At 38.4% G+C, this 19,272-nt stretch overlaps 1 protein-coding gene and 1 pseudogene across 1 annotated transcript; one reads left to right on the top strand and one right to left on the bottom strand.

Annotated features, from left to right (window-relative positions):
- Window positions 1-276: 276 nt before the first annotated feature.
- Window positions 277-774, bottom strand: LOC149119296 (translationally-controlled tumor protein-like; annotated as a pseudogene).
- Window positions 775-4,747: 3,973 nt separating this feature from the next.
- Window positions 4,748-5,395, top strand: LOC149119295 (vomeronasal type-1 receptor 90-like). The gene has a single exon (XM_089325309.1). It carries the CDS (start codon window positions 4,748-4,750, stop codon window positions 5,393-5,395), a length of 648 nt encoding a protein of 215 aa, XP_089181435.1.
- The last annotated feature ends 13,877 nt before the right edge of the window (window positions 5,396-19,272 follow it).

Here is a 19,272-nt window from a genome sequence, read left to right as displayed (position 1 = left end):
GTGCCTAATCTAAGCCCAGAGATTTCATCATTAGTCTTTTGGTTCCTAGTCTATTTATCTATATTTTTTAGTTCAAATGCATATAATATTTAGACAACCTAAAAGACAATTTTTCCCTTAAAAACAATGCCTTCATTCTAAGTAAATCACAGCCAAAATAAATGAAGGTCTCGAGATAATATCAGTCCCATTTCCTGTAAATCCTGGTGTTGTGTGGGTACAAGTAGCAGCCAGTTCTGATAAGCAGTGATAGATCCAATGCAGTTGTCAATTTTGTTAACATTTTTCCATTTCTAAAGCATTCTTAAAGAAAATCATAAATGGGGTCATCTCATCCTCACGGTAGTACCAGCAGAGCAACCATGCCAAGTGGATTCATGTTTATACCCAAATAGAACTGATAGTTTTTGAAATTAGCGAGGATATGTTTGATTTGTTGTGCATCCTCTATCATACAAGGTTTTACTCTTTCTGGTCTCTGTTCTTCAAGTTTGCCTTTCATTGATTCCAGGTAATCTTTAATATGCTTCTTGAAGGAATCTTTTGTGAATCTGATTTCCTGCAGGTGATGGTTCATGGCAACATCAACACCAGTGATTACTGTGCTTTCAGTATCTTTGCCCTAGGGACCTTCAGAAGAGGCATTTGTGCAAAGGAAGGAATCATCAATGTTACCCTCTGCCCACTGGCCATCTTCCCCTCCACCTTCAGGCACATCTTGCAAATGTTATAGAACATCTCATCATCACTGATGAGGTCCCCATAGGTAAGCATGATGCCACCTGGAAGAAGAGGACAGTGGTGGTAGCTTTCCAGGAGGTGGAGCTCTGGGTGAGTGTGTTGCAGCCAGAGCAGATCTCAGGGTTAATGGGGAGAAGGCTAAAAAGTCTAGGTTCATCTAATTGTGGTGTTTTCCTCACCATGATCCAAGATGAAGTGAATATTTTGACATATAAGATGAAAGGCAGGATAAAGAAGGTGAGCATTGCCCACACTTTCTGTCTCTGAGAATGCTCAGAGGCTCCACTCTCAGCCCCAGTAATCTCTGATTTTCAGTTCTTCCAGTGAGAACGGAGCTGTATGTTAATATGTTTAAGTATTTACTTTGTTTAACAAAGGACTCAATTCTCCTTGACTACACCCTAACCAAACTGTAAGTGACAATCTTCAAACTCTTCTATTCCCTTTCTTACATGTCGACAACATATTATTGCACCTTCAGTGATCCTTCCATGATGCAACTGCCAGATTTTCACATAAAAATAGGATACAAAATTAGCTTTAAAATACAAACAAATAATATGATATTTTGGAGTACACATATATGTTGCAGACAGCTATCAGTTGTTAGATACAGGGAATTAATGTGCATTTTCAAAAGAAATCATCTAAATGATTATATTTCATCTATTATTGCTCATCCACAGGAGCCATGTTTTTTTTTTCTCACCCAGACTGTATGTTAACAAAAGCCTCATTAGACACAAATAACAATTGAGTATCTGATAGAGCAAGTCTGTTTCCGTACATGGTGGGCATTTACCAAATGAGAGAAATGAGGCAGGGATAATCAGCCAAATATCACTGTGGCAGGAGAAGAAAATATTGAAATCCTTATCTACTTGCTTTCATGTAATTATGTTATCTCTTTCACCAAACATCTCATAACGTATGAGGACACTATAATTACATATATATATATATATATATATATATATATATATATATATATATATACCAAAATAAATATTTTTAAATACTCTACACACATATGTCTGGTGCGAAATGGCTCAATCTCATAAATGAATGGAAGAAGTACTGGGACCAATATCATACACTGCTTAAATATATAATTGAATTGATTATGATCCTTGAAATGTGGAGATAGTTCATCTTCTAGTCAATATGGTCATGGTACTTTTTCTGGTTCCATGGGTACAGATACACATTTTTTGTTTGTTTATTTGTTTTTGTTTTTGACAAGCAGAGTGGACAGTAAGAGAGAGAGACAGAGAGAAAGATCTTCCTTTTGCCATCGCTTCACCCTCCAGTGGCTGCTGCAGCCAGTGCACTGCGGCTAACGCACTGCACTGATCTGAAGGCAGGAGCCAGGTGCTTCTCCTGGTCTCCCATGGGGTGCAGGGCCCAAGCACTTGGGCCATCCTCCACTGCACTCCCGGGCCATAGCAGAGAGCTGGGCTGGAAGAGGGGCAACCGGGACAGAATCCAGCACCCTGACAGGGACTAGAACCCGGTGTGCCGGTGCTGCAAGGTGGAGGATTAGCCTAGTGAGCCACGGCACCAGCCAGATACACGTTTATGGAACAATTATTCATTTATGATACATAGTGCTTTTGCTCTAGTTGATTAAGCCTTTGAAGCAAATTAGAGGAGGCAAGATGGTGGAATAGGAAGGGAGCATACTGATAGTCTGGGGAGAGACAGTTTAATAAAAGTGGAGATACTGCAGGTTCAAGGAAGAGTAGGGGAAGAAACAGCAGAAGAAACTCTTCTGGAATGAGTGATTCACAGTGGACCTGCGTGGAGAGCGTGGGAGCCCACAGTTCGGGACACCAGCGGCAGACTCAACACACCAGCACTGGAACGCGAGGTGAGCCAAACCTCAATAGCCCGAGACACCAGCAGGCAAGTGGAGAGAGGAGACTAGAGGGAATGACCCCGGGGGGAAAAGTTCACCAGGCTAACTAGAAGAGAGAGAGAGAGAGAAAAAAAAGTGACTGATATGGACACGGGTTTCTCTCTCTCCGCTCACCTCTCAAGGGCGAGCAAGACAAAGAGCAGGCGCCATCTTGGACATACGTCATAAGCAGAGCGACCTCAGGTTTGCACCGGCCCTGAGCCTAGCAGAAAAACCTGACTCTGGGTGGGGCGAATTAACAGGAGATTAGGACCTAGTAAATTTGTGGCGCTACTGAACTGAGACTGTGAAAAAAGAGATGGTGGGGGAGAGAACTCACGGAATTCACGTGAGTACTCTTCAGAGATGCTACAATTCCGTAACTTTGGCAACCCAGTGGGAGACTGAAGGAGAATTTGAGCCCACTCTGAGGGCAGAACAGATTCCCTGTGTGGTCCTCGGGAAAGAGTTTCCAATCTCTGGCTCCTGTGGGTATATCATTTGCCTGCTAACTACCTCCAACTTCGTTCAGCTGTGCAGAATTACTTCCCTTTTGGATCAAAAAAGAAAGAGAGAGAGAGAGAGAGAGGAAGATCTACCACACCTAACCTGGGAGTGTCACCTTTGGCACACCAAACAGAGCTCTCAAGCCACACCCACCTCAAGCCTCTAAGGCTCCATCAAAAACAGACAGTCCACTTAATCTGGAGTCACAGTATAACAAAAAAAAAACACCACAGTGAAGAAACCAAATATCTCCAATATGCCAAATAACAAATGCAAAAACCGAGGTAATAAAAACAAAGAAATCACTATGACACCCCCAAATGAAAAAGACACCCCAACTCAAGATTATGAAGATGATGAGATAGAAGAAATGCAAGAAGCAGATCTCAAAAAAATTGATAAGAACATTAAGAAGTTCTCAAAAACAAATTCTTGAACTACAGAAATCCTTAATGGACAAGATAGAACATCTCTCTCGTGAAAATGAAATATTAAGGAGGAATCAAAATGAGATGAAACAACTAGTACAACAGGAAACTGTGATAGTGATGAGAAATCATAACGAAGTGAAGAATTCAATAGATCAAATGACAAACACATTAGAGAGCCTTACAAACAGAATGGGTGAAGCAGAAGAGAGAATATCGGACTTAGAAGATAGAGAACAGGAAAGGATACAGTCAGACCAAAGAAAAGAAGAGGAAATTAGAAATCTAAAACATATTGTCAGGAATCTTCAGGATACTATTAAAAAACCCAACATTCGGGTTCTAGGAGTTCCTGAAGGCATGGAGAGGGAGAAAGGATTAGAAGGCCTTTTTAGTGAGATATTAGCAGAAAATTTCCCAGGTTTGGAGAAGGACAGAGAAATCCTAGTACAGGAAGCTCACAGAACCCCTAATAAACACAACCAAAAGAGATCCTCACCACGACACGTTGTAATTAAACTCTCCACAGTGAAACACACAGAAAAGATCCTAAAATGTGCAAGAGAGAAACGTCAGATTACTCTCAGAGGATCTCCAATCAGACTCACAGCTGACTTCTCATCAGAAACCCTACAAGCTAGGAGGGAATGGCGAGATATAGCCCAGGTACTAAGAGAGAACAACTGCCAGCCCAGAATATTATATCCTGCAAAGCTATCATTTGTGAATGAAGGTGAAATAAAGACTTTTCATAGCAAACAGAAATTGAAAGAATTTGTTGCCACTCATCCAGCCCTGCAAAAGATGCTTAAAGATGTGTTACACACAGAAACACAGAAACATGGGCATCAATATGAAAGAAGGTAAAGGAAGGAAACCTCACAGCAAAAGATCACAGGGAATTCAAAGCATATATTAGAACTTATCTTTGGCAAATGGCAGGGCAAAGTTACCACTTATCATTAGTCACATTGAATGTTAATTGGCCTGAACTGTCCAGTTAACAGACACAGATTGGCTGATTGGGTTAAGGAGCAAATTCAACAACGACTTTACCAACTCTGCTATGTGCCTCTCATTAATTCATGCATGTCATGTGGTTGCAGATATGTTCGAGTCACTGAATTTTCTAAATGACTTAAAATGTAAGGTTTTGCTCTATATGGTCAGGGTGATGAGGGGTCTCTCCATCAGTACTACATCCCTCTTGAGCATCATCCAAGTCATCACCATCAGCCCCAGCACCTTCTACATGTCAAGATTTAAACATGGACTCACAAATTATATTACTCAGGCTTTCTTCTGTTTTTGGTCCCTCAACCTTTCTTTCAATAGTAACATGATCATCTACACTGTAGCTCATTCTAACATGACCAAACTACTCAATGTCAGTAAGTATTGCTCACTTTCCTCAATGAATTCTATCATCATGGAAATATTTTTCACACTTGCATTGTCCCAGAACATCTTTGTAGGAATCATGCTACTCTCCAGTGCATACATGGTGATTTTCTTATCTAATCATCAGGGGAGGTGTGAGTACCTTCACAGCATAAGTGTTACCCCAAGAACCTCCCCAGCAAAAAGGGCCACTCATACTGTCCTGCTCCTGGTGAGTTTCTTTGTGATCATGTACTGTGTGGATATCACAATGTCATCTTTCTCAACTGTATTGTGGAAATATGATCCAGTTGTCCTGGATGTCCAGAGACTTGTGGGAAATGTGTATGCCATGGCCAGTCCTTTGATATTTTTTAGTTCTGATAAAAGAATAATTGGTACTCTGAAAAATGTGATTGATATGACAATTTTAACAAGTTGATGAAACAAATCTGAAAAGCTGAATTCTAACTCTGTTAAATATTCAAAAAATTAGGGAATTTAAATTTTAATTTAAATGTGTAGAATTTTGCTTGTCTTTTTACTTGTAACCTTTTTTTTTTTTTTTACTTTGGCAATGCCTCCCTTAGTTCAATGTTCTCCATGTATTGAAATTACTTCTTAAACTTTCCAAACTTAATGTAGGATTTTTTTCCTGCTTTTGCTACCTAATCCTTAGATCTTACTTCAGAAGGTAATCTGCATATTACTGTTTGTTGAAGGCATATTAACTAAGCATCCAATTCTAGTTTTACTGACAGTTTCTCAATGATCTGTTAATAGTTATTTCTGCTTTCACATATATAAACTATGGAGATTTTTCTCATGTCTTTGCAGATTATTATCCTTTTCTCATTTAAGTCTTTTCTTTGATGTTACCACTTTTCTGAATTCACTGATTTGTGTCTTCTTGTCAATTTTGGATACCTGAACACTAAGTAATTCTTAGACTAGCTTCTTTGATATCTTTTATATAATCCACACAATTAGATTATTTAATTCCTTTTCATTCTAACCTTTGTATATGTAGGTTTATATTTTTAACTTCTATTGATTTTCTCTTTTTATTGTACTTCTACTAACTATGTTCAGTAGTTTTTTCTTTGGCTCAGTCTAATGTTTGACATACATTTTATATAAAGTAGACTCAATTTACTTGCTGTTTCCCAAATATGCCTTTTTATTCATTTGGGTGCTTGTTATTTTCATGTATTTTGTGATTCTCCCATCTGCATTGTATTGAATTACATGTTTTAAAGATAATCCCCCTGTCTAAAGCTTATGTAATGTGAAATTTTATTTTGGTAGGTTATTTCTGTGTGAAAAATTAGTTAAGATTATTTCTCATATAGTGAGATATCACCTTGGAATGTTTGCAGTTAGTTTTATTGTTTTTGTCCCTCCAATCTGAACACCCCAAAAAGATTTCTCATCTTCATAAGTCCTTTATGAATGAAGAATCTGTTTCTTAGTTTTGTTCCTTCCATGAAAAATTTATTTGGTTTGCTTTCCTAGTTTGGGGGGTTCTCAAATATTTCTTCCAACTTTATTAGACATTTTGGTGAATCTTACAGCATTTGATTATTTTAACTTTCTGCACTATAAGTTGTTGGACATATAACAGTTTCCCCCCAAAACACAATTATTTACAGTATACAAGATAATGTTTCACATAGATTTTCTGTAGTAGACAATCATGTTTCATGAGAAATCCCTTTTTCATTTTATTTGGAACATACTCCTCTTCCCCAGATCACTGTAAGTTAATGATAATGGGTAGAATATGATTAGTTTAATATTAAAATTTAATTTGAACTTAATTTAATACTAGAAATCTGACAATATTTTGACAATTTTTATGAGTTATTACATTTCCTTACAATGTTCTCAATTATTGTTTTGTTATAGCATTAACCTAATATTGGCAAGAAATAATTGTCCAAATTCAGGATTTTATCTTCAATCATCATTTTTCCTCATTGGCACTTTCACAACTCTACAAAAATAATCCTTCTGGATAGTCTATTTAAATTATGAGTTAATATTTCTTTTTCTTTTTTTTTATTTGACAGATACAGTTAGACAGTGAGAAAGAGAGACAGAGAGAAAGGTCTTCCTTCCATTGGTTAATCCCCCAAATGGCTACAATGGCAGGAGCTATGCTGATCCAAAGCCAGGAGCCAGGTGCTTCCTTCTGGTCTCCCATGCGGGTGCAGGGGACCAAGCACTTGGGCCATCCTCCACCACCCTGCCAGGCCACAGAGGAGAGCTGGCCTGGAAGAGGAGCAACTGGGACTAGAACCTGGCACCCATATGGGATGCTGGCACTGCAGGTGGAGGATTAACCAAGTGAGCCACGGCGCCAGCCCTAGCTTAAATAATCTTAATGAAATGTACATGTAGGTACAAATCACTTGTTAGATTTTACTTGATGGTTACTACTGTCATTAGAGTGCCAAGAAATTATGATATGCTGGATTTCTGTTGTGAGAGAAACAATGACAGATTTTTATAATATATATATATCTTTTTATTTAAACACTTATATCTGAATTCTGAAAAGGAACTTTATTATTTGCTTCCTTGTCATAATGTTGTCCATTTTTTTGTACGCTTAATTAGTCAAACTTTAAAATAAATTACTTAACATTATTTATATGCATGTAGTGCATTCATTGTTGTTTATATACAGATAGATTTTAATGAATCAGTGAAAATGGCTGATTTCTGTGTTGATTTTTCTCTCTTGATATATTTGGAAGCATATTTTTTTTCTTTTTTATTGAATCTGTGTAATTAATTTGGAGCTTTGAATTATTAAGCCCATAAATATTTCGTGGCTTATAGTAGTGCCTAATATTATATGTTCTGAGTATTAACCCTTCTGATTCATCAAATTACTTTTGTTCATACCATCTTCAAACATAACTTAATTTTGTATTAATTCCTTCCTCTATATTAAAATACCAATTATTTTCAACTCAAAGTACCCAGAAAACCTATTTCCATGGACTACTACAAAATAAGTGACTTAGAGGCAGATATTATGAATGATAACTGAAGAAATTAAATGAGTTTACTTAGTAGGTCATCTTTAATGTTTTGTGGAAAATACATATTATGAAAAAGTTACACATGGATTTCAAATTAGTGTTTCATCAAATAAATTTGCTTTTTAATTCCAGTGGATCGTGAATATTTCAAATTACTCCTGTATATCAAGAAATGAACTGTGGACAGTCATTAAAGTAAAAATAAAATATTCACTAAAAATCTTCCCACATACAAAAGCTTCGGGTCCCATTACTAAATATGTGTCCACTAATACAGCTTTAACACCACTAGGTCATAAACATTCTGTACTCCTCAACATGGCTTTATAATTTTTTTTTCGCATTGGACTTTGACATAGAAAAAATAAGTAAACACATAAAGAAAAAAGCATGACTGTTACATATATCTATGTTGTTACCAATATCTATGATGTTGATTTATTCATATGGATTTTAGTTAGTGCATAATGTCCTTCATTTTAGCCTAAGAAACTTCTTTTCTCACTTATTGATGGCCGTTCTAGGAACACAATTTCAATTGTCACATTATCTAATACAGAATTCATATCTGATAGCTGTGGTTGTTTCCCTTTCAGTGACTTAAATGTGCCACCCACTAACTTCTGACTGATATTGTTTTGTACAAAAAATCAGCTGTTATCCTATTTGAAGGTGTTTGGTGAATCGAAAGTCACTTCTTTGTTCCTTTTAGGATTGTGCATTCTTATTTGTACATTAACTCTAGTAGAATGTTTCTTAGTGCAGATTTTTATGATCCATCCTCTTAGACTTCACTGATTATCTTACATGGGCAGATAACTGTGTTTTGTCATATTTGGATATTTTTAGCCATAATTTTCTAAATATTCTACCTCTCCTTCTCCACTCATAATGGGTATCCCACGATGCATGCATTAGTACAATTGATGGTGTACTACAAATAGCTTGCCTGTTTATTTTTTCATTTGCTATGTGTTTTACTAAATAACATAAGTAAAACATGTAACACATCTAGATAACTTCATTTGCCTTCTCTTGATGTTCATTGATTCCTGTCTCTTCAAAACTGTTATTTAAATTTTTTCATAATTTTAATTCCATATTTATACCATCATCTCCTCAATATCTTGATACCTTATTCACTATTTAATGTTTAAAAATCTTTATATTACATAATTTACTTTTTACATTTTGATTAAGAGGTAGCACTTGTATAGTTTGGTGGGGCACAGTATAAACTAGACAATCATACATCTTTCTCCTGCTTTCATTAACCCTCTGGGCATTTGTAGGGTATTTAACTAAATGTTTTTAAAAGTAATTATACTTTTCATAAGGAAATAAACTTTTTAAATATAAATTTTTCATAAGGAAAGTTTATGCCTTTTTTGACTGAAACATAATTTTCTTTTATAAAAGTGTTAATTTCATTTTGCTCAGAATTTGACAGTCTGGATATGTAATTTAGGGCTATTGTGGAAACCAGATTCCTTTGCATATCAGAGTTTTTGGGGCAGCTGCAGTCATACATTTCTATGAAGATCCTACCAAAATATTTTACAAAGTATACACTCCTTGTTGTGAGTTGTCACTGAAATTTCTGTTGTGTTCTCTCTGGATCAGACTTGGCAGAGATTTTCTTAAATATTAGTGCTTTGAAGATTATCTCTTCAAAAAAGATATTCATGATGGATGTGATGGATGGTCAAATTAGAAACTGGCTTTCACAGAGTTGTTTTGACCATACATTCATTCCAATTTAGCACATTCCAATGGAGTGACAGACCCACAGATCTCCCTACTGAACATTTCTGTGCTCATTTTGAGTGAGTTCACTTTATACATTATGAAACCAAGGCCTAGGGAAAGGGAAGGCTTTACTCAGGATCATATTGGAAATACAAATTAGATTAGAGATGTTGTCATTAAAATCAGAGTAGAATGGGAAAACATAAAATTTTAATCAGGGATGTATATTTATGACTAAAGAAGTTAAAGGATATTTATGCAGCAATATGATAAGATTCAATCAAATAAATGATTTATTGTTAGGCAACTATGGAGTACCATTTTTTAAAAAATATTTATTTTATTTATTTGAAAGACAGAGTTACAGCGAGAGGTAGAAACAGAGTAAGAGGTCTTCCACAGATGGCCACAATAGCTGGAGCTGAGCTGATCTGAAGCCAGGAGCCAGGAGCCAGGAGCCAGGAGCTTCTTCCAGGTCTCCCACATAGGTACAGGGACCCAAGGACTTGGACCATCTTTTACTGCATTCCCAGGCCATAGCAGAGAGCTGGATGGGAAGAGGAGCAGCAGGGAATAGAACTTGTGCCCATATGGGATGCCAGCGCTTCAGGCCAGGGCTTTAAACTGCTATGTCACAGTGCCAGCCCTAAGTACCAATTTTTTAAGAAAACATTTTATTATTATTTATTATTTATTTGAAAGGCAATTACAGCTGGTGCCATGGCTTACTTGGCTAATCCTCTGCCTGTGGTGCTGGCACCCCGGGTTCTAGTCCCGGTTGGGCCACTGGATTCTGTCTCGGTTGCTCCTCGTCCAGTCCAGCTCTCTGCTGTGGCCTTGGAAGGCAGTGGAGGATGGCCCAGGTGCTTGGGCCCTGCACCTGCATGGGAGACCAGGAGGAAGCACCTGGCTCCTGGCTTCAGATCACAGCATGCCAGCTACAGCAGCCATTCGGAGGGTGAACCAAGGAAAAGGAAGACCTTTCTCTCTGTTTCTCTCTCTCACTGTGTAACTCTGCCTGTCAAAAAAAAAAATTAAAATTGGAAGGCAATTACAGAGAGACAGATGCAGAGAGAGAACAAGCTTCCATCCATTGGTTCATTTCCCCAAATGACTGCAACCACCAGAGCTGGACCGATCTGAAGCCAGGAGCCAAGAACTTCTTCTGGGTTTCCCATGATGGTGCAGGTGCCCAAGCACTTGGGCCATCTTTTACTGATCTCCCAGGCCATAGCAGAGAGCTGAATTGGAAGAGGAGCAGCTAGGACTACAACCAGTGCCCATATGGGATGCTGACACTCCAGGTAGTAGCTTTACTCACTACACCACAGCCCAGCCCCAAATAAGTACCAATTTGAGAATATTGATTTTGAGCAGTCCAGGAGATGGAGTCATGTAGGAATAGAATGAAAAATGCTGGCGGTAGAGGTAGATGGACTTGAGATCAGATCTTCAAAATACAGAAATAGCTATTTTTTTATTTAAATATTTAGTATCATTGGAGTTGAGAGTGGAAAGTTCATGACTAAGCTCTTTTGAACTTCAGACAATGAATTGAATGAGGCTCACACAAGCAGTGAGTAAAGAAATAAATGTTTATTACAGGAAAGTAAAGTATACTCATTATAAACCAACTAATAGGCTCTGGACCCTTGACCCAAGACCATCCAATAATTGATTTACCTCATGGAATTTGGAAACTTAGTAATATATTAGCTGTCCAGGAAAGAAATTAAATTATGCAAATGAGAGATGTTATAAATGGATGTGGGGACTGGCAGTGGGTAGTGTGGAAAGATCATGCCAAGTTGTAATTTGGAGGTAGAAGCTGCTATGAGTTAAAAGAGAGAAACAATTAATATGGAGAGTGTCAGAGCACTGAGACACAGAGAAAAGATGCTGAGAATGGGGACAGGAGGAGAAGCATAAAGGGGAGATCTCTTTTTCTTGAGAGAAAGCAAGTGTGGCAAAGTGTTAGTCTCCTCATTTTTACTGGTGAATGTTTCACCATAACCCAAGGGCTGCTATGTCTAATCTAAGTGATTCTCACACTCTGCAACATGATCTCCTCAAACAGAAATTGAGAAGCAGCAGGTGCCCAGGATCTGTTTGAACTCATGCAAAAGGTAATGCACTTGAGCCATCTTGCTATGTCTGTGGAACCTCAATGATTTATGTTCAAAAGCCACTGCTGACAGTTAGGTCTGGGGACCTCTAATGTTGAAGAGCTATTGAGTGACCTCTATGACCTAGGGTTCCCAAGGTCCCGCAGATCCCAGCATCATCTTTCCAGAGTCTGACTGAAGTGGTATGGGAGGGAGATACAGAATAGCAGGCACTCCTGCATCTATACGACTTATGATTTTCAGTGGATTATATGAAATACTGCATGTCTTAATATATTTATGTCTATCTCCTCTGGGTCCTTGGGATGCAGTGTGTCCTGGTTGTTCTGAGACTAGATTCTTTCTGATTGTCTATTTTACATGATTTCCGAACTCTCAGCATCACAAGACTTCAGATCTGCAAAGCTGACCTTGCTCTTTACTTAGACAGTTTAAGATTTGGAAAAAGTAATGCTTTAGAATATTTCAATATGATTTCACCTCTTAGGATAAGTCTTCCCTGAGCATGTACAGGTGGGATTGATAGTTGTTTCTATAAATCCATATAGAACCTCATAAGAGCATATCACTGCATTCATTGTTTTGGATGGATCACAGAGGTTATTTCCATAACATCTTCTCCCACATCACTATGAACTTTTCATGTCCAATTCTTAATACTCACTCAATGATTTCTGGTGTGTTCTTGGTACTCAAGTAAGGGAGGAGCAAGATCTATTCCTTACACTTATGCATGTAGGACACCCTTGAGACAGATTGCCAGATATTTTTTCTGAGAGAGAGAGAGTCCTGTGTGATGTGCTATCCTGTGTTTGTGAGAAGCCTGTGTACAAGGCCTGTGTTTAGGAGATAAGGCCTCTGTGTATGTAAGTTTCACAGGCTGTCATAGCCACAGTAACACTCATCTGGAGACAATGACTTACCTTTGTGGTAGAAGTGAGGCCAGAACTCAGTGCTTTTTACTGCCTGACTAGTATCCACATGATAAGATGACAGAATTGAGTAAAAAAAAACTGTGTTCTTGGTTCATCATTCCTTTCTTCAGTCTGGAGGTCTTCTACATTTCAGTCTCTGTCTTGAGAATCAGAAGTAATCTGAAAAGACCCCTTACTTTGTGGATACTAGAGGTGAACAGGGAATGAGAAAACATCAATTAAATCATCACAAGGTGTAACATTCCAAATCCTGATATCTAAGAATTATTGAGGGTTTAGGGTTTGTCAGACACTAGCTGAGGAGTGTCTGTATCTGGAACTCTTTATACTCAAAAACAGTTTTGGGCATCAGGAATCGTTGCCCTTTTTTTATAGAGAATGCAAGGCATAGAAAGATAAAGTCACTTGGCTGATACTACGTGGCAGGTGAGCAGTCACTTACCAACACTCTGATCATAGTTTAGTCTATTTCTATAATCAGAACATCAAATCTCACTTGTGAAATTTTGGAAATAGGACCAGGTTCACTGTCAGGACTTAATCATAATTGTTGAATCTTAATGGTTTTGGGACTCAGGAATAGGAAAATATTATTTCTGCTCCTAGCACTTGCCCAGGGTTATTGATTGACATTTACCCCTAGAGGCTTCCTGCATGAATGTGAAAAACTTGATTGAAGTCTCTTCCTTAAGGTTCAGGAAAGTATTCAAAATATAGCCTGGCAATTGCACTCAACTTTTCATGGCCGTAATTGAGTTGTCTCCATGTGCTCCCTCCACTAGGAGACTGGTCCAGAAAGTGATGAGAAAGCATACTGTAGACACAGGAGCCAGTCAGACGCACATTTTAGAAAATAGAAAGTGATGAAATTGTGGAAAGATCCCAAGGAGACAGATGTCCACAGAAGGCAGCACCGTTCATAAAGATACAGAGTCTGGGCAGATGGGTACTGGGATACCTCAGACACAGATCAAATCCTGTAACTCCTCTTCCCCTAACCCTGTGACTTGGTGATGTGATCATTAGCCATCCACCCCCATCACTGCTCCTGCATGAGGACTGGCACAGATATTGTGTGAGTGCCAAACACTGCAGGATGAATGCTCATGAGGGTGGATGTTTCCTTACATCCTCAGGTTTCAAGTCTTTCTTGGTGATGAGAAATATCATGTGGTGACAGTTGAGGCAGGGGCTTTCTATTGTCTGCTAGAATGGTGACTACATAGCCAGAATTACTACAGGGTCCTCCAGAATCAATAATAGAGAGAATCTTACCCAAGACTTCCTTTCTAGCTCTGGAATAAATTGTTACTTACCACTTGAACTTCAGAGTCTTGAGAAGGGCCACTAAAGAGTCATCACACCTGTCTCTGCTCCTAATGTGGCTCACCATTGTGTTTCTTATTGCATTTCTTCTCTCCCATCCCCTCAACTTCTAAGACCCTTACCAGTCTGTCACACTGATGACATCGTAGTCAGTGTGACCACCATGCCCTCCTGTCCCAATTTTGTCTATCAATGATTATTTGGAGCCTACTGTTCTGTTGTTCTGTTGCTACTCCAATAAAATATACACTTCACACAGCTCACAGGAGTATTAGCACTCAGTGCCTTTTTTATTCTTGCAGTGACTGAATAGGCTTGAATAAATGAATTAGGAGCACCATGTATAAGGCAAGTTCCTAATTTAGCATTTCTTCCTCACAACCTCTCTTTGAAGTAAGCTTTTATGAGTTTGCTTCTAAGATTTTTATGGCAGAGGATGTTGGTTAAGTGTGTCTCACTGAGTACTTAAGGTTTCAATCTGGTGGACTGAAGTCACTATGATCAGACTGGACAGCATATAAATCAGTTCTTCATTTCCTTCTCTTGTGTAAAGTTGTCTTCCTCTTCTCACACTGCTGAGACACAGAATGTAAAAATCATGCACATGAATAAAAACATATTTCTAATCTGAATCACATTAATGAGTAAGACGCAAAAATACTTAAAGAAACACTTGGTATAAGTGAAATAATTTATACAGGAAAATATAAGATTCTGACCATATAATTTTGGAAAGCTTTATTTTAAGAAGTTAGGCAGGTTCAACATGTTAGATATGTTAGTATTGAAACACCTTGCTGAAGTCACTGTTACAGGATTCTTAGTTTTATTAGTTTAACTTAGGGACTGATCATGCTTACAGGAAATATCCAGGGACATGGAGGATCTGAGAGAGAAGGACTGTGGAATGAATCATCTAGAAAAGCAGGCAGAAACAGTCATGGTAGAGTAGGAAGCCCAGGAGACCAGAAAAGACCCCCTTGCCAAGAAAGGGCTACAGTCATAATTGAAGACACCATCAAATTTCTACATGCATTGGCTGTCATCTGCAGGATCAGATTTATCTGCTCATGAATACATACTTATCATCAGCATTATTTATTTCCTTATGGCACATGACTGAGAGATCCAGCTTCTCTGTGTTACTTGTCATCTAACCTCAGTTCCTAGGGTATATTTGTACTTCCCACTCATACCACAGTACACAGTCCAGCAAGGGAATTTCCCTCAAGTCTTTCAAGTGGTTCCTCATGTCAAAGGCCATAACAATAGGAGTGTCTATATATCAACTTTGCCATCCTTAATCATCTAGACTCAGCGCTAATCTAAGGGTGAGGGAAATGCAGGGCATAACACAGTGTGAATAAGTCAGAGGCCACCTTAAAATTCTGCCTACTGTGCCCACTCTTCTATGAAAAACTTTGCCCATGATGCAAAAATATCCCAATATCTCAAACTATTGGAAAAGTGGTTTAAAAGGTGAAGAGTTTGAAAGAGGGGGGAATATAGACCCTTTTCCTATGCCAAAATGCTCTACTTAGGCACCATACTCATTTTGAGCTGGATAATAGTTGGGGCACAGGCCAGTGCTGTTTTTAGGAGGATGGCAGCTATCCACTGGAAGGCAGTGAAGCCCCTTATGTGACAGCTGGAAATGTCTCTGGACAGTTTTCAGAATTCTGGGAAGTCAAACTTACCCAGCTGAGAATCATGTTTCTACATCTTGTTAGTGCACATAGGGGAGGGCATTCTTTCCAGTAGTGAAGAGTTATGGTGCTGATTGGTAGGCATTGTTTGTTTTTTCTCATAACTTATGACATTGAGTGAATTCTTTCTAAAGTCATTGGAATTATGATACACCTGCCTACATTCACATTGGCTGCCAGTATTATATCATTTGCACTTTCAAGGTTGTGAATTAGTGTGGGAGTCCTATTTAATGTAAAAGGATGATGGATGGCATCAGTTCCCCTTTGGTCTCTTCACTTTTTCACAACTCTATAAGAGAGCTGAAATGTTCTTGCACTAAGACACTCAGCACCTATCACCCTTATGAATGAGGGCCCTACTTTCCTATGTATTTCTCTCTCCTTTGATCCTTGATCTCCCTTTGTTTGCCACAAAGTTTGAGATATTTCCCTCTGTTTCCTGTTAATTTTCTTGTTAAAAACAACCATGGGTGTTCAAGAACTATCTTGTACTGTAGTTTGATGGTAAATATTTTGCTGCGCTCATAGATAAAATAGGTCATCTTTTACAAGCTTCAAACTTACAAACTTCTGTGTTAACCCAAAGGTAGATGGTAAAAAATATATCCCAGGAAAAAATTAGGTCTAAAGAAAAGTCAACATCAATGCTTGCTGTTAATCAGAGATAAGTGACTAGTTTAATATGTAGAACACAGGAAGATGCCCCTGAGTCTATCTTAGTCAGCTTCCTTCATCTGAAGTACTTAGAGAATGGATTTGTACTTTGTTTCCTTTCTTCTCTTTGTAGGTTCTCCATGGATTAAATCATCAACAGTGACAGGATTTCTTCTGTCTCCATTGTGGTGTATAATCTATAGACTATAATACTGTATATACTCAATAGTAGACCACCTCAGCTATCTACTCTCAGGATGAAGTTGGAAGATGTCTGACAGTGGCCTGAACACACTTGTTTGTCTTAGAGACAACCTCAAGTATTAGACTGTTGAACAGGTACTGTTGGCCTAGGATACTTGTTGACTAAAAAAAAAAAAAAATGGGGTTAAGTTAATTTTAAAATCTAGATAAACATCTGGTGTGAAATTGCTTTGTATCATGTCAGACTTATTTTGTAATTTCTTTCTTTTACAGATCCAATGGCTGTAAATAATAATGGATAATCTGATCTCTAATCTTATAGTCTAGATGTGTTTTACAAAATTAAGAGCTTTTAATTCAAACCTATAAAAATATGGTGCTTTACTTTAAGACTGCTTGCCCTCAGTACTTCCTGAGTGTAATAAATCATTCTTTGAGTTATGTCACTGATTTCTAATTATATTTAAAATTACAATTTATGAACATACAAGATTTATGAACATGCAAGATAAACAACCAAAATAATTGTAAGAACATGAATGACTATATAATGGAAAGTCATCTGGAAATAAGCACTGCTATTTGGTCTTATTTATTTCACATTCCTCCTCAGCACTCAATGAATAATCAACTGGAAATGCTGAGGAAGAAGTCATACAGACAGTTTTGGTTTTGACATTGATTTCCATACTTAAGAAAAAGCATGGAAATGTTAAAGGAAATTTCACATGCCTGTGGGTTGGCATGGGGAGGATGGAACACTTTTGAGAGATTAAAAAAAGTAGCCATGCATATTTTCATGAATAATTTATTTATCAAATTTTTCCAAACTGTGCTTTAAATATATCATTTTATTGGCTCAAATTCCTATCAGAAATACTTGTTCATTTTTAGCCAGAAACTCCATAGGTGTATATAGAACACAAAAGCACACACACTATGACTTACCCTTTTGTCTTAGCGTTTCAATCTCCCAGGAATGAAAGTTGCTTTAGGTTTCACATTGATCAAAATAATTCTGAAGATTTCAAATACCCTCCAACTTCACAACTCTGACTTAATCTGCTTCTCTGTGGAGCATTGTCTCTGCTATGAATCCCCACTGGCTTCATTCTAGTAGTCTCTAAGCCAAATTCCAAATTGAGTGAGGTTTGTGGGTGATATTACAGAATCGACTCTTCTTATAACTCACTCACTCTTCTGTGATAAGAATAACTATAGTGAGATTCCAAGATGGTGAATTTGGGACCAACACACTGTGATAGGCTACAGATGAACAGGAAGAAAAAGGATAGGGAGTACACTCTCAGGATAGAATAGGAGAGAAAACTGCACTGGAAATCCTACAACAGGAAAAGGAATGTCATGGACCTGTGTGGAAGGTGCAGACATGCAGTAAGAACACCAGCACAAGCACAACTGAAGCAGCCAAGAGCTGGAGCAGGAGGCAGCTTGGAGACAGAGGTGAGGCTGGGCTGAAGCAACCCATGGTGATATAGCCAGAGGGAGTCACAGTGTGAGTCTGGACTGGAGCTCTGGAGGCCAGCAGTTGCTACAGGTTGTCCACGGACCCAGTGGAAGGACAAGGGGCATATTTAATTCACCTCAACTTCCCCATGAAAGCTCCTGCTGCTTGGATGAGAAGGAGTGAGCATCATTTTGGATTAGAGCAGGAGCTGCAGAAGAATTTCTGCACATGCACAGCAACTGGCTGAGCAGGACTCCCTGTTTTTTGCAGTACTGGCAGTAATGGTAAGGAGATAGCAACATTTGGCCAGTGACTTTTATGTATGCATGTGATCCAGTGACTCTAGCAAAGAGAATACTAGGCAGTCCCCACTGACTTTGAGCCTGACAGGGAGGTAGGCGGTCAACCTCAGAGGACAATAAAGCACCCACAGACTCCCAGGAGCAAGACACCTAGGCAGAACTGTCTCAGGGAACATTTGCCACTCTATTGACTGGACAGCCTGGTAGGGCAGAGAAACCTGTGCACTCGGAGTCTGTTGGGGCCTTTTGTACTGAGACTGTAGAGACTTGGTGGATACATGAAAAGGTACAGGGTATAGTGGGGCCTGTGGGCAATCACTGGTTGCAGCTCCACATGCTTGGATTTCCTTGGTTACTAATAACAGGTCTTTGCAGCAGAAAATGTGCTCACAGTGAAGACTGTGCAGAACACTGTGGGGTTTATAATGGTTCAGAACACACCCAGGCATTGAGATCTACTATAACCACCTGTGTGCTACTCTGGAAATTACCCCACACCTAAGCGCTGACCAGAGCTCCGTGGCCATACCAACCATATACCTCTGGGTATTTAATAAAAGTGCAGGCATTACATTAAGTCATAGATTCATAGCTCAAAGAAAAAAAAAAAACTCTACCATGAAAAGAAAAAAAACTCCACAAATTTATTCATTGTATTTAACTAAATACAAATGAAGAAATTCAAGAAACAATAATAAAGAAGACCCTGTTACCCTCCCCTAAAGGAATACAACTATGTTTCAATATTTAAATGTTTGGATGAAGAGATTGAGGAAATTCTGGAAATAGAATT

This window comes from Oryctolagus cuniculus, chromosome Y, assembly GCF_051225735.1.
Source record: "Oryctolagus cuniculus isolate XC-2025 breed Fujian yellow rabbit chromosome Y, ASM5122573v1, whole genome shotgun sequence".
In the NCBI taxonomy this organism is placed as follows: Eukaryota; Metazoa; Chordata; class Mammalia; order Lagomorpha; family Leporidae; genus Oryctolagus; species Oryctolagus cuniculus.
Note: the sequence above shows the minus strand (reverse complement) of the source record. Positions and strands in the feature narration are given on the sequence as shown.